Source organism: Poecilia latipinna, unplaced genomic scaffold, assembly GCF_001443285.1.
Source record: "Poecilia latipinna isolate Pla-1442-1.1 unplaced genomic scaffold, P_latipinna-1.0 Scaffold1453, whole genome shotgun sequence".
NCBI classification, from domain to species: Eukaryota; Metazoa; Chordata; class Actinopteri; order Cyprinodontiformes; family Poeciliidae; genus Poecilia; species Poecilia latipinna.
Genome location: NW_015114069.1, coordinates 154,950 through 169,403, shown reverse-complemented (window position 1 = coordinate 169,403; position 14,454 = coordinate 154,950). Strand labels below are relative to the sequence as shown.

At 39.3% G+C, this 14,454-nt stretch overlaps 4 protein-coding genes across 4 annotated transcripts in view; 1 reads left to right on the top strand and 3 right to left on the bottom strand.

Annotated features, from left to right (window-relative positions):
• Positions 1-554: 554 nt before the first annotated feature.
• On the bottom strand, positions 555-3,056 carry LOC106962721 (GTPase IMAP family member 7-like; the record flags this gene model as incomplete). The annotated part of the gene is made up of 1 exon (XM_015057291.1): positions 555-3,056. A coding segment is annotated over exon 1 (991 nt), but the record flags the coding sequence as incomplete, so codon positions are not given.
• A 1,061-nt stretch (positions 3,057-4,117) lies between these two features.
• Positions 4,118-10,866, top strand: LOC106962730 (RLA class II histocompatibility antigen, DP alpha-1 chain-like). Its single transcript, XM_015057305.1, has 5 exons — positions 4,118-4,128; positions 8,640-8,733; positions 8,841-9,086; positions 10,059-10,343; positions 10,457-10,866. The coding sequence occupies exons 2-5, from the start codon at positions 8,679-8,681 to the stop codon at positions 10,582-10,584; spliced, it is 714 nt and encodes a 237-aa protein (XP_014912791.1). The 5' UTR covers positions 4,118-4,128; positions 8,640-8,678; the 3' UTR covers positions 10,585-10,866.
• LOC106962729 (H-2 class II histocompatibility antigen, E-S beta chain-like) lies at positions 4,739-8,406 on the bottom strand. The gene is made up of 7 exons (XM_015057304.1): positions 8,231-8,406; positions 7,533-7,805; positions 6,599-6,812; positions 6,424-6,491; positions 6,162-6,275; positions 5,500-5,665; positions 4,739-4,918 (listed from the first exon to the last, which is right to left on the bottom strand). The coding sequence occupies exons 1-7, from the start codon at positions 8,283-8,285 to the stop codon at positions 4,891-4,893; spliced, it is 918 nt and encodes a 305-aa protein (XP_014912790.1). The 5' UTR covers positions 8,286-8,406; the 3' UTR covers positions 4,739-4,890.
• A 3,254-nt stretch (positions 10,867-14,120) lies between the features above and the next one.
• The window catches only part of LOC106962720 (uncharacterized), a 15,513-nt gene continuing 15,179 nt past the window's right edge, over positions 14,121-14,454 (bottom strand). The window contains exon 5 of the mRNA XM_015057290.1: positions 14,121-14,167. Within this exon, the coding sequence (XP_014912776.1) occupies positions 14,121-14,167 (47 nt within the window). The remainder of the gene's footprint in view (positions 14,168-14,454) is intronic.

Sequence of the window (14,454 nt, the reverse complement as noted above, 5' to 3'; positions counted from 1 at the left end):
TGGTTCAACACAAATAAGGGGTTGCATAAAATTTGCAACACTGACTATTTTCTCACATTTGTTTATAAATGTATTGGTTATTTACACAAAATCCCTTTTAAAAATTCAATTAATCAACCAGACATTGGACAGTATAGAACTGTATCATTTTCCAGTATATATATGCGCCCTCTTCCTTTAAGAGTCTTTGGTCAAGGGTTTAAACACTACTTTAACAAGATCTGATGCAAAATTCTGAGATTTCTCTATGGCTGTAAATCCTGTAGCTGACACAGCCTGAGCCGCCTTCTCTGCTGCTTCCCATGGAGTTTTTGCATCTTCTGCTGCGTTATATCCTGTTATGCCCCCCAAGAACGCTCCCGCTGCTGTAGCTGCACCCGCTACTAGCCTTAACCCTCCTCCAATTTGAGAAGCTGCTCCTCCGATTTTTCCAGCTATTTCTGCTACTTTTCCCCTTTCTACTGTTGGCACCTTTTGTGCTTCTGGTGATTTTTCCACTGCTGCTGCTGCTGCTGCTGTGTCTGCTTCTTTTCCTGCTGTTGCTGCAGGTGGTTCTCCTGTTTCTGCTGCTACGTTTGCTTCTTTTTCTGCCTCCTTTGTTTTGTCTGGTGCTGAACTTGCTGTTACGTTTAAAGCTAGTTTTGTAAACGTTCCGCTCCATGATTTGGTTGCAGAGGTGATGACATTAAGAGTTGTTGCCAGCAATGCAACAACCACTGACACAGCTAATGCTGGACCAAAAGCAGCTCCTAACAAAGCACCAGTAGTGATGCCTGCTAGCTTGTTTAAGAAATCTTCATGTGTCCTTTCTTTAGCCGTCTCTCTGATTTTTTTCTCTGATATGTTTCTGGAAGACTTTGCGATGTGTTCTTCTTCTTTTTTAATGTTCTCCTCTATTTTTTGCAGCATGGCATTGGTGTAGAAGCTTCCGTCGTTCTCTTCCACTGTCTTCTCGATTGACTTGAGCAGTTTCTTCACCTGGTACCGGTTGCTTCTGTAGCTGTACTTCGATCTCTTGTTCCAGTGTTTGTTGTCAACGACGTGGCATCGATTTCCACACTTTTCTACTAAGTCGCTAAGGAACTTGTTCTCCTTCACAAATCCTTGGATTTGTTTCCGTCTTGGGAGCCGATCACCGTGGGTAAAGACAACAGTGGAATATTTAAACACTTCCTCAGAGAAGTGTTCATTCATTTTGCTGACGATGTCGTTGTCTTTCTCTGTAGATTTCTCCATGTTGAGCACGATTAGGAAAGCGTGAGGGCCAGGCGAACACTCTGTGATTCCTTTCAGTAACTCAGCCTTCAGCTGTTTCTCATCTTTCTCTGAATCAAATAATCCAGGCATATCGATCAGAGTAATTTCTCTCCCACCAACACGTTTGGTCTTTGCTTCACATCCACTCATCCCAGGATCCACGTCATGGTTGACTTTAAACTTCTGCTCTTTAAATATGGTGTTTCCAAGGCTGCTTTTTCCTGCTCCAGTTTGTCCAATGATGGCAATTCTTCTTAGGCGCACTAAGAGATAAGAAAAAAAAAACATTTATTTTTGTTGACTGTTCTTCAAGAAGCATCATATATATGTTACATCTAACCTTACTAAAAAATAATAATTAAAGCTGGGGCCAGGACATGAGAAATCACAGTAACCTATGATGTCTTACCTGAAATAGGAATTTATAGTTAAATTGTTTTATGTCATATAAATTATTCATCATTATTTTACTCAGTTATATTCTCATGCAACATTTTCTTTGTCGTAAATTGCACAAATTTAAGAACTTTTCTTTGCTAATAAACTAAGCATTTAACTTGGGGTGCTATCTTAAAGCTTCTGAGCAAATGTTGAAATTTTCTTCTTTCCTAATTTTACTCTGTGATATAGTGCTGCCCTCTTTGGGTTAAGCTGTGGCTACTGCAGTTGAATTTTCCTATTGGTTATAACAGTGCTGTATGATACCATCTGAGTTGTTAGACTTGTCGCTTCTTTTTATATAGAGCATAAATTTTTATGGTTTCACTGGGGGATCAGTTAGACTTTAAAGGCAAGTAATTAGAAAGAATAACAAAACACAACATTTTCAGACCTTTTGTAAATAATTAATTAAAAACTTACAGGCTAAAAAATGCTACATAAGTTCAGTTCATTCAGAATTTTACAATTTGTGTGTAATTAAACTCATTTACACGTGGTTAAAAAAAAAAAAAAAGACCTACGTTGGGAATTGTTCCGTCTTGCTCCCAACCCACAACAAGCAGCTGGAGGGCCTACAAATACAGGAGAAACTCATCACACACAAAAACAGCAGAATGTAACTTAAATGTTGTTGTTTTCTAAAACAGGAAACGATGAACAAAGGCGACTGATGAAATCACTCTTTTGAGCTTGAATGATTACAGTTTATCACAGACATGCCTCATCCACAAGTGTTAAGATGCAACATTATATTTGCGATTTTGTTAGTGAGAAAATTGAGAAAATCCTCTGAGTTACGGCTTCTTGAACTTGATGACCGCAGTGTTAAAGGTGCAGTGATATCAAATTAATATTCCAAACTTTCCCATTAGTTGATCAACTTCAAATTGTTTTACTTTGTCTTGCTTACAAGAGAAGTACATGTTAGAAATATGCTGGCATTGCCTGCTCTGTGTTAGAATGTCAGGGAAAGCACGAACAGCAACAAAAACAACGAGTTTAGATTTCTAGAAAGAGTCAAAGGGGTTAACATTTATTATTAGTAATTATAATATCTTACCTTCCATGATGTTGAAGAAAGAATTGCTCAGGAATCCCTCAGAAAAGCCACTCACCAAGGAGAAGCAACTTTTTTCTTTGGCTTCTTTGGACGCTTCATTTCACTTTTGATTTTATTACTGGCTGCGTCACACAAGCAAACTTAACAACATAACAAACAGAAGATACTGAAAGACCAGGGTGTGTTTAACATTTGTCTGATAAGACAACTGAGGTGTTGTCAGACAAAAGTATTCACACCCCTTGAACTATTTTGTATACAACATGACAGCAACAAGCATAAATATTCAGATTTTATGTGAAAGACCGACACAAAGTGGTGTACAATTGTGAAGTAGAAAAAAAAAATTCTACATGCTTCAAAGCATTTTCAACAAATAAACTGAAAAGTACCTTAGTTATTTTTGTCATAAAAAAGGCTGTGTGTCAAGAATATTGCTTTTATCACCTGCATCAGACTTGATAATCTTGATGAATTGGACTTTAGTGCCTACAGCTGGTATATAAGAATTTTAACTTTTACTTTCAGTTGATCTGCTGATGGCTCCTATTTTAAATCTATATTTCTGGGTAATAAATGATAAAATCAGTTGTAAACCTCATACTAAACATTTACAGAATAAACTAAATAGAAGCAAATCAATCCTGGCTAAAGTCAAACATTCTGAATAATAAATCACTTTATATTCTTTATACCTCTCTGATTTTGCCTTATTTAACATTGTACAAAGTTTGGGGGATTTATTACAAAAGCTCTTTACTTCCACTGAATTTTCTACAGAAACATTAGAACCATCCATAATGTTGGTTATTATGAGACCACAAACACATTATTTTTAAAATCTAAAACTCTTAAACTTGAAGTGCTGGTGGAATTTAAAATTGCTCAAATTGTGTTTAAGGCGTCTAATAAGCTGCTGCCTGATCTCAGACATGTTTTGCAGCAGTATTAAGGAAAGATTTAGTATTAGAAATTCAGCAGTTTATTTAATTATACAGAGGTGGCATTGATGTTTGGTACCAGCTCTTGAAGGGGTAAAAGGAAATGAAAGGCCAGATAAATGGGCAAAAAGGGCTTTAGAGGTGACAATAACGATTATGATTCCTTTTGGGAAAGGGAAATCATTTATTAAGAATAAAGAAATGGAAAAATGGCAAAAAAGGTGGAATGAAGATAAAAACGGAAGAAGATTATATAAAGTACAAAAGTCAGTATTAATTAGAATTATTAATGAGAGAAACAGAAGGGAATAAATAATAATGATCAGATTAAGAGTAAGCCATACCTATTTAAATGATGTTTTATATTTAATAGGGAGGAAAAATAATGATAAATGTGAAGGATGTGGAGAGAAAGGAAATGTAGAACAAGTATTGATGAACTATAGAACATATGAATCTGAAAGGGAGAAATTGAAAAGAATGGTTGGAAGGACAAGAAGGTCAAGAATGGAGTCTTAAAGGAATACTGGGAAATGAAGGAAACATAATGGATATTTATAGATTAAGAAAAGCATAATTTATTTTTCTTCAAAACACAAGATTAAAAAATAGAATTTAACAGATGTAAAGAAATGTTGCTACACAGTCGTGTACAGTAGGTGGCGGTATGCACCTTAAAGTTGCTTGCAAGCCGCCATAATAGAAGAGAAGAAGAAGAACTCTAGCGCCAGAGTGTTAGCCAGAAATGGTACATATCATCAGAGAGGGTCAAAAGTTTCCAGCACACAGTAAAAAGCTGACACTTTTAAATGAATATAAGACTACTGATGTAAGAGTGATAACAACACATAAAAATCCTAACATTCCCCTCCTGTTATCATTCTGACATATGTGTGAGCTACCTAAAATCTAAAGAAAAGAAAAGAGAAGACAAGAAAATGAAAAAGGAACAATAAAAATGCTAATTTTTTTCCAGTCTAAGGAATACAAACACACTAAAAAGAAATGTACTGTATAAATGAAACAGCAGGAAACCAAATGCATTTCTTCATCACGTGTTTTCACATTTTCAGTGTAGGAGTCATAGCAGATGACTTAATATGTTTATTTTTTAATATGTTCATCATATAATACTTTTTTCAGGTCATCTTTGTCCATCCGGAACTTGTTATCTTCATGTGGGTCACGGCATCAAGATGACAGGTATTTTCTTCCCAACCTACATAAAAAAGAACCACAGACAACGTATATGAGCTTTGAAATCAAGCTTTCATGAAAAGACAAGACGCAGCGGACCGCTCCAGCAAGCTGCCCACCGCTCGTCCTGATAACTTCCAGCTTGAGCTTGTCTTTTATTTTCAGGGAAGGGAGAGATTAAAAAAAAAGAAAGAAAGAGATAAAAGAAGAACATGTTTCACGCAGGTCATCTAGTCTTTTACATGTGGGAGATTTCTCCCAAGGGCTGAGGGAATCTAGAGGTAATCATGCTGCAGAGACCTTCTTTGAGTGAGGGTTAAAAGTTTCCAACACACACAGTAAAAACCTGAATATGAGACTACTGATGCAAGAGTGATAACACATAAAAATCCTGACAGGCGCCAACACACACAGGCCAAACAATTCCATATATACATTTTCCAAAATCAAATTGGTCCTTCGCAAAAGGGCTTAAATGTCTTCTGAACAATGAAAGGCTGACCGTAGCGCTGGTCAAGCCTCTTCATTGCTTCTCTGTATGCATCTCCTTCACTGCAATAAAATATGACCTCCAGACATTTAAGAGCAGGACCAGTGATGTACCTTTTCAGTAGATGCAGTTTATCAGCAGGAGATATGCTTTTCCAGTCCACCACTGAGACGAATGAATCTTTCCATTTGAGGTAGTTGGTTGGATCTCCGCTGACCGCCATGGGCGCAGGCGGTGGGACGGTGCTGTCTTGGATAGCTTTGGCCAACAGGGATATGTCTGTGAGAAAAGTTGGAGCAGCAACTTGAGGGTGTGCCTTGTTATGATATTTTATTTAGATTTTCTACAAAGACGGACAAACAAAACATTTCCATAAATCTGTCACATGCAGCTATGAATACACTTCGCCAAAGGCCGTAAAAGTGCGGACTCAGAGTAAGGGTGGAAACAGAACCCAAAATGGACTTAGGGCGGATGAGAAGAATGTGGGACACATTGTGACCTTTGACCTCCAACAAGAACAAGGGAGGGAGGGAGAGAATCGGGACCGGGCCTAAATGTGTTCTGGTTCCATAAACTTGCTTTAAACTGGTTGTGTTCTGGCTCTGACCTTTGACCTTTCTCTTTCAGTACATGAATGCAGCTGGCTCTCAACTGGTTTTAAATTATCTCTAAAACTGTCTGAACTGGTCTGAATTGATTCTATACTGGTTCTGGTCCTATTCTGGTTCTGGTTCTGTTCAGGTTCTGGTTCTGTTCAGGTTCTGGTTCTGACCTCTGGGCTTCGTCTTGTAGTAGATGTATCCAGCCAGAGACAGGATCAAACCCAGGACCATTCCCGAAGCTCCGATGATCAGTTTGTTCCTCTCTGACTTTGGCATGGACGGGTCTGGAAGGACAGAGAGGAAGAGGACAGAGACGTGGGGACATGTTTGGACAGGAGAGGGACATGGGGAGACATGAGGACAGGTGAGATATGAGGACAGGTGAGACAGGTGTTCCGTCCTCCAGGTGTCTCCAGTTGTCGTCCTTCTTACCCCAGTCGATGATCAGAGGCTCCTTCAGGCTGGCATGTTCCACCCTGCAGGAGATGCGCTCTCCAGGTCTGAAGAGAGAGGAACAGAACTGGGTCAGAACCAAAAGATCCGGGTCAGAACCAGCAGGGAGCTGGGTCAGACCCCAGGGGTTCTACTGGTTCTGGTTCTGACCCACCTGGGCGTGTACTCCAGCGTGGAGTGGATCTGGTAGTACCAGTCTCCATCCTCCATCTCGTCAGTGGTGGTGACGTCTGATGTCACTTCCTGTCCATCTCTCAGCCACCCGACGTTGATGGTTTTAGGGTAGAAATCATAAACGCTGCAGACCAGCATGGAGGGGTGGTGGCCAGCAGGGGGAGTCCGGGAGTGAAGTGTGACGGTGGGGATGACTGGGAGATTATTGACAGGTTATTGATTTATTATTAAGGTCAAATTAATCCATACATGATCCATTCTGATTATGCCTGGATGTCACAGGAAGTATTTATATTATTGTATCAATATTAACAGTTTCTGTGTTGATTATTGATGATAAAACCAGTTTAACCACAACTGAAGCTGCTGGGAGAACTGGAGGGAAAATGGAAGTAGATTATTAAATTTACTGTGATGATTCTGGTTATTGATCCAAACAGACCTGGGTTTTATATAGTTATAATTAATACATAAATATAATTATAAACAGACCAGAGTTCTGATAAACTAATGTTATTATTGTAGATAAATCACAGATCATTAATAATAATAGAACTGGATGTTATAGACTGAGTCCATCTATAACTAGATGTAACTTCAGTATTTAAGTTCTATAGTGAATTTTATATTTATGAACAATTATTCTTTAAACGTTTCTGATGTCATTAATATATCTATGTATTTAATATTGATTAACTCCAGTAGTTATTACCATCACTAATATCAGCAGTGACTGGATCTCTATAGATCAGCTGATCAGATCCATGGTGAGAGATAAATATTGATCATTTGATGACATCAGAGTTTAATGTTTAAGTTAATCAATAATAAATAAATGAAGACTGAAATATTCAGTTTAATGATCATCAGTCAGAACTGATCAGAGAATCAGGAAATGATCAAATCAAACTCACCTGATTTAGTCAGAACATTCGGGTAGTCGACACCAATGTTGTGCAGGCAGTAGGTTTCCTTCTGAGCTCTCATCATTGCTATCCTTGAAGGATCTTTGTTCCATTGTTCAGCATTCTTCACTCCAAACTCCGTATATCCAATAAACTTCCCCACGTTGCTGTCAAACCTGACATACTCTATCTTGTTGTAAATGTAGGAGCTGATGAACTGGATGTCTAGCAGCTCAGTGGAGTTAAAGGCACAAAGATTCACTTGGCAATTTCTGAATCCATCTGGAACCAAAACAGAACCTCAGCATTGATTTACTGTCAGTTATTGATCCTAGCAGGCGTTCATTTGATCAACTTCACATCGATTACCAATCAATACATTTGAATGGACTGAAGTAATGATTACCATATTAATGATCAATAATTAATCAGAACATTGATCAGTTTATCAGTTTTGAATCTGCATCACTGATTTGCCAGCAGAACTGATCCAGAGTAAGAGACTATTGATCCAGATATTAGCTGTAGTATTGATCAGTGATCAGATTATTGATCCTGATCAATACTACATATTTCTATACTGCATATTTCTATATTTTTATAGAAATATGCAGTTTAAACCCTGAATATTGATCCATATAACTTAATGATTGGTGGTTATCAGTTATTACCAGAGTATTGATCATATTATCAGTTATTGATCATACCAGCAGAGTTTATGATGATGACGATCAGCAGCCAGCAGAGCGGTGATGGAGCCATGTCTCTCTCTCTCTCCCAGTCAGAGGAACTAACTGGTTCTGATAGGAACTGCTGTAAAAACCAGAACAGAGTCCCATGACCTCTGCATCACTGGTTACCGGGTAGAAGAGCCTGAGGGCTGAAGATCACAGAGAGAAATGGGTTCTGTTCTGGTTCTGTAGTACATTTAAAAATTAAAAATGAACAAAGTTTACAAACAAAGAACCAGCAGTTGGTTCTCCTGGACTCCTGCAGAACCAGTTCCTGAACCCGAGGAACTGGTTCTGGAGCTCCAGCCTTCCTCTGCCCAGCTCCTGATGACGTCACAACCCTCATGCCCTCTGATTGGCTGCTGCCAGCGTTTGGTTCCAGCAGCAGCTTCAGTTCCTCTCAGAGTCTCTGAGAGTCTGACTGATGAAGATGAAGCTGCTCCTCTTCCTCAGCGGGGTCCTCTGGGTCTCTGCTGATGGTGAGTTATTCTGGTTCTGACCGGGTCCAAACTGGTTCTGATAGACCCATGGGGTTCTGGAGGTTCTGCTCCAGGTTCTTCATCAGTTTCTCTCTCTGTGTTTTTAGTTCTACATAAGGACCTTAGTATCGATGGATGCTCAGACTCTGATGGAGAGTCTGTGTACACCCTGGATAGAGAAGTGCTGTGGTACGCCAACTTCCAGAAGGGAGAAGGAGTCGAACCTCTGCCTCCTTTTATTGACCAGATGAGCCGCCCAGGAGCTTATGAAACAGCTGTGGCTAATCAACAGATCTGCAGAGCAAACCTGAGGACGATTCGTATAGCCATGAAGGACATCCCAGATGAAAACGGTGAAGAACAATAATTATTTAAACTGATTTATTTTCACCTCTGATCAGCTGATCATTTTTATAATTAAATGTTTATTATTAACAAATCAGAATATTTTAATCAATTAAATCCAGTCCAGTGAGGAAAAACCATGTTGTCTAAAATCTGACATATGATGTTAATTAAAGCTGTTCCAGTTTATTACAGTTTATATTCATCTAATATTATCACTCTATTAACTGTTTATTAACCATTAATAACATGCAGAGCTTTCTGACTTGATGAAAGCAGATATTTCACTCCGGGTTGTTTCTATATTTCAGTGCTTTCAAACATTTTATTTCACGTGAAAGAATTAATATTAATATTTAGCTCTTTTTTTGCTCCATCTAATTCATCAAATAATTAATATAAGTAAAACTCTTCATGTTATTAATTTTATTTTATCTGACCATCAATAAGTTTGTAAAGTTAAAGAATTTATTCACAAAACTTTAACATAGAAATCAGAAACCAAAAGAAACTGAGAATAAATAACTAAAATATTCCCATAGAGATTCAGTCAGGCTGGATAATTAGAAATAAAACAGGAATTTATCATTTTCATCTTTACATATGAACAATAACTGTCCTCTGCTCCCAGTAAAGACGATGGTGGTTACTGGGAACATCCCATAATATAATAAAACAAAGTAGGTCATATTGATGGTCTGGGTCCAGTTCTGGTCCAGTTCCTCTGGAAACTATTCCATTAGTTTATTTCTAATCTCTAACAGACCTGCTGCCGGTTAGCCCCACCCCATGGTTTACCATTTGCCGAGTTACAGTAAAGCAGGTCATCAGTTCTTCTGCTTCTCTTTGATGCTCTGAGTTGTGAATGTGGTAGACTCTGATCTATCCGGTCCACCATCAGACGTTCTGCTCTGACCCTTCCTGGATCAAACTCTCCATCAGGTCCTGTTCCTCCAGTTAACCTCCCCTTTTCTCCTCAGACCCCCCCGACGGCATGATGATTTACCCCAGAGACAATGTGGAGCTGGGAGTGAAGAACATCCTGATCTGTCACGTCTCTGGTTTCTATCCGGCTCCGGTCAACGTCTCCTGGACCAAAAACGGTCAGGAAGTGACTGAAGGAAGCAGCATCAATGTTCCCCTCCTCAATAAGGACTTCACCTTCACCCAGATCTCCAGGCTGCAGTTCGTCCCTCAGTTGGGAGACATCTACAGCTGCTCCGTGGAGCATGTGGCTCTGACAAAACCACAGACCATGACCTGGGGTGAGGAGACTTTAACTAGACTGAAATCCTGAAGGGGAGCCTTTAAGTTAATGATAAACCTGATTAAATGTTATTAAATCAAACATCCAGATGTTTCTTGTCTCTGTCTCCAGATGTGGAGGTGGACAATCCTCATTCCGGTCTCGGTCCGTCTATCTTCTGTGGAGTCGGTCTGACCATCGGCCTGCTGGGAGCCGCTGTGGGAATTTACTTCGTGATCAAAAGGAACAAGTGCAGATGATTGGCTGAAGCTGATTGGTTGATGATTTATGTTCAGTTTTAAACTGTGTTTTTTTTTTTTAGTTTTCACTTTAATCAGTTTCTTCTCTTCATCACTGATGTAAATTTAATATAAACTACTTTGACTGAAAGAACGAGATCACGGATACAAGCGGCCAAAATGGGTTTCCTCCGCAGGGTGTCTGGACTCTCCCTTAGAGAGAGGGTGAGAAGCTCGGTCATCCGGGAGGGACTCAGTGTAGAGCCGCTGCTCCTTCATGTCGAGAGGAGCGAGGTGAGGTGGCTCGGGCATCTGGTCAGGATGCCTCCTTGGCGCCTCCCTGGTGAGGTGTTCTGGGCACGTCCCACCAGGAAGAGGCCTCGGGGAAGACCCAGGACACGCTGGAGGGACTATGTTTCTCGGATGGCCTGGGAACGCCTTGGGATTCCCCCGGAGGAGCTGGAATTGATGGATGGGTGGATGGATAGATGGATGGATGGATGGATGGACGGATGGATGGATGGATGGATGCGCTAACAATGAACAGAACCTCCTGTCAGTTTGTGTGTTAGTTAATAAATGATTCATTTTTAATGATTTTTATCAGTTTATTGTCATTCATCCAGTTCAGTTGGTTTTTATCTCCATCACTAGAGCCAGAAGCAGAACCTCTCTGGTGTCAGGATGATACCATCCTCTCTCAATATGAAGGGAAAACTTTATTCCAAAGTAATTTTTATGCAGTCTGGAGTTTGTCTGACTTATGTTACTATAAATTAATTCAGTAGCAGCTTTCCTTAACACTTACTGTTTTTAGTTAGGGTTAGAATTGTCTCCATGCTGATGGACCATAAGTTCATTACTGTGGCTGCTGTCCAGAGGAATCATGAGAGCAGCTTATTCCCTTTGGTGGAGGGGAAATCAGGTCAGCTTGGTAGACCATTTGCATGCTTGGGCACCTTGGGAATCATGGTGTAGGGTTGGTGGGTTTTTGACCTTTGGCCTACTGTGCTGGTCTTCCTCCACTGTTTCTTCCTGTGGCCTCTGGCCTACAGCTACAGGTCTGCTGCTGGGCTGCAGTGGGTAGCAGGAAGATGGAGCAATAGTTAGTTAAATGGAACCAGAAACTGTAGAGAACCTGGTTAAAACCTGTAGAAAACCAGTGCAGATCCAGTTCAAAATAGCTTTGTCTCACTTAACACAATGCAAACTGAGTTAGGACTGTTAGAAACATTGGTATGTAATATCATAGGTTGTTTTCAGACAGATTTAAACTGGTGTCAGTAAGTGTCCATTATCAGAGACAGAGGAAAAATGTCTCATTTATAAATATTTCCTGTCTGGCCAGCTGTATATTTTGTACAAATAATTATTTGGTTTTAAACAAACATTATTTTTTCCTGAAATCAGGGATTCATGACATCTCTGAACAGAGTTCAGTTTTCTGCTGACGCTGATATGAAATTTCTGTGAAATTATGCTATTTCTCTAGTTTATAGTATTCATTATTTATGACCTGATATACAAAACCCTGACTCAAGTGATTCTACATTTTCAACACCAACGGTTTTCCTAAAGGTTGCCAGTTAATACAGCTAATGCAAACATCACCTCAGCCAATCACATGGCAGGAATTACACAAAATGCCACATTGTTGTATCCAAACAGAGTCACCAGAACTGGACCAGAACCTGATGGACAATAGTTTCCGGACCAGGTCTGGTCCAACTGGCCCATAAACCGTTTCACCTCTGGCAAACCAGACCCGGGCTCTGCTGGCCTGTCCTTCATTGAGGCATCTGGGTCAGCTGCAGATGCCTTTTCTGTCCCTTACAACTTAATTTTTGTAATATCAATAAAAACACAATGTATATCAACACAATTCTTTATTACAACATTCTAATTTAAAACACAACATAAGTATTGAAGAACAGGGGCGCAACTACATACTTTCTGAGGTGCATGCTAACATGTCATCGGGGCCCCCCAATGACACAAACTTGTACAACTGATCTTTAATAATAATAAATGTATGTGAATAAATTGCCGCCAACAGAGCAATTGAAAAAGAATGAAACAAAAAACAGGGCAATATTTCATCATTTAATATATTTGAGATATTGATATTCTGTTAGCCGGTGTCTATTTAGGTCCCGCAATGACAATTAAACTGACCTTAAAATTTCACGTGTGTCGTTTTGGTCATTATTTTTACACTCATTGTAGAGATGTGCGGTGTGTCTATCAGACATTCATAGCAATACGGAATAAATTGCGCCCCCCATGAGGCTTTGTGTGATTTGTGGGCGCGATAAACAAGTTTCACTAAATATTGCATTATAACCAAAAAAGAGAGATGTAACTTCTATCATGAATATAGACTAGCTGAAGAAAAACTTATAAATTACAATGAAATAATGCTACTCTGGTGGGCGCCAGGAGTAAGACTCCTCATCGTTTCCCCAGTAATCCTCCCAGGAATAGAGCTTTGGAGCTGACGTCACAGCGTATGATGTTTGCGTCGCTCGGCGCCATCTTTGCAGACCAAAACAAACCTTTTCAAGTGTTTTCATTGTGTTACCGCCTGCAGCGGAGTTATTTTCAAGTTGGATACTGGATATTCGCGTGCCACGGAGTAAGAGACGTTTAACTCAAGGTTGATCCGATTTATGAACGCTAGTTTCGGCCAGCTGTACTCTAGCGCTCCGAGGTTCACAAAGGGACCATCAATTTACGAACCAAACACTCCTGTAAATAAATGCCTTGTCTTGTGACCAACTGATACAAAAAAGTGGTAATTCATGCTATTACATGAGGCACACTATCCCCTATTAAAATTTTAAGTCATAGTCAATATTTTAAATAATTTTAATATTAAATATGTTTTCTTAGTTTCCAATTTGTGTGCCACATTAACTCAAAATCATTGTGAAATTATTCTTCTGAACTATATAGATTAGGCATATTTTTATTCCATGTTGACCATTTTTTTATTTTTTTTTAACCACAATTATATTTAAAAAAAATTTTTCATAAAATCTATTACCTTGGCTAGGTGATCATCACATTTGTTACCTGTAATGGTCAATTACATGAAATTCTAGGACAGGATCTATTTCATTACATGTTCATTTCTTACCTGAAATATGTTAAATACAACAAATATTTACTTAAAGTGTGATCTAGTTCATAAAATTTACTTGTCACCTTTATCGTTTAATTACACATTAAATGTTTAAGGGATTAACACATTGTCAAGTGATCCAGCTCTAAACCAGATTACTAATTGCTCCTTCTTAACCCATGAATCACCTTTCACGCAGAGAACACACAGACGCATTAATTGTGTGTTCATGTAAACATCAGTAACGTTTGGGCTGAGATCTTTTTAAAAATCTTCATATTCACTGAAGACAATTGCACATCTTAAAACCCAACAGTTACGTCTCCATATCTCCATTTGAATCCAGTTCCCAAAATACATTAAACTGGGTACATAGTCACAAACTGTCATTGTTTCAAAATGACAGTGAACAAAAACAGTATGACCAGAAACATCACCAATATCCCACTTGATAGGAAAATGGCTCCAGCCATTGGTACTCTGTCACAAAACGACAAGAACAGCAGGAAGTAAAAAGCGACAACCAGAAGGACGACTCCGATGTTCTTCTTGATCATCTCATAAAGGTGCATGATCTTGTCATACATTTTCTTGACCCATGTGCCTACCCCTACTGCTGCTGCCAAAGGTATTATACCTGCAGCTATTTTTGCCACCCAAGTTAAAGCTGTTCCAACTGCCCCTGAACCTCCCTCTGCCACCTCGGTAAGACCTGCCCCAACTGCCCCTGAACCTCCCTCTGCCACCTCGGTAAGACCTGCCCCAAC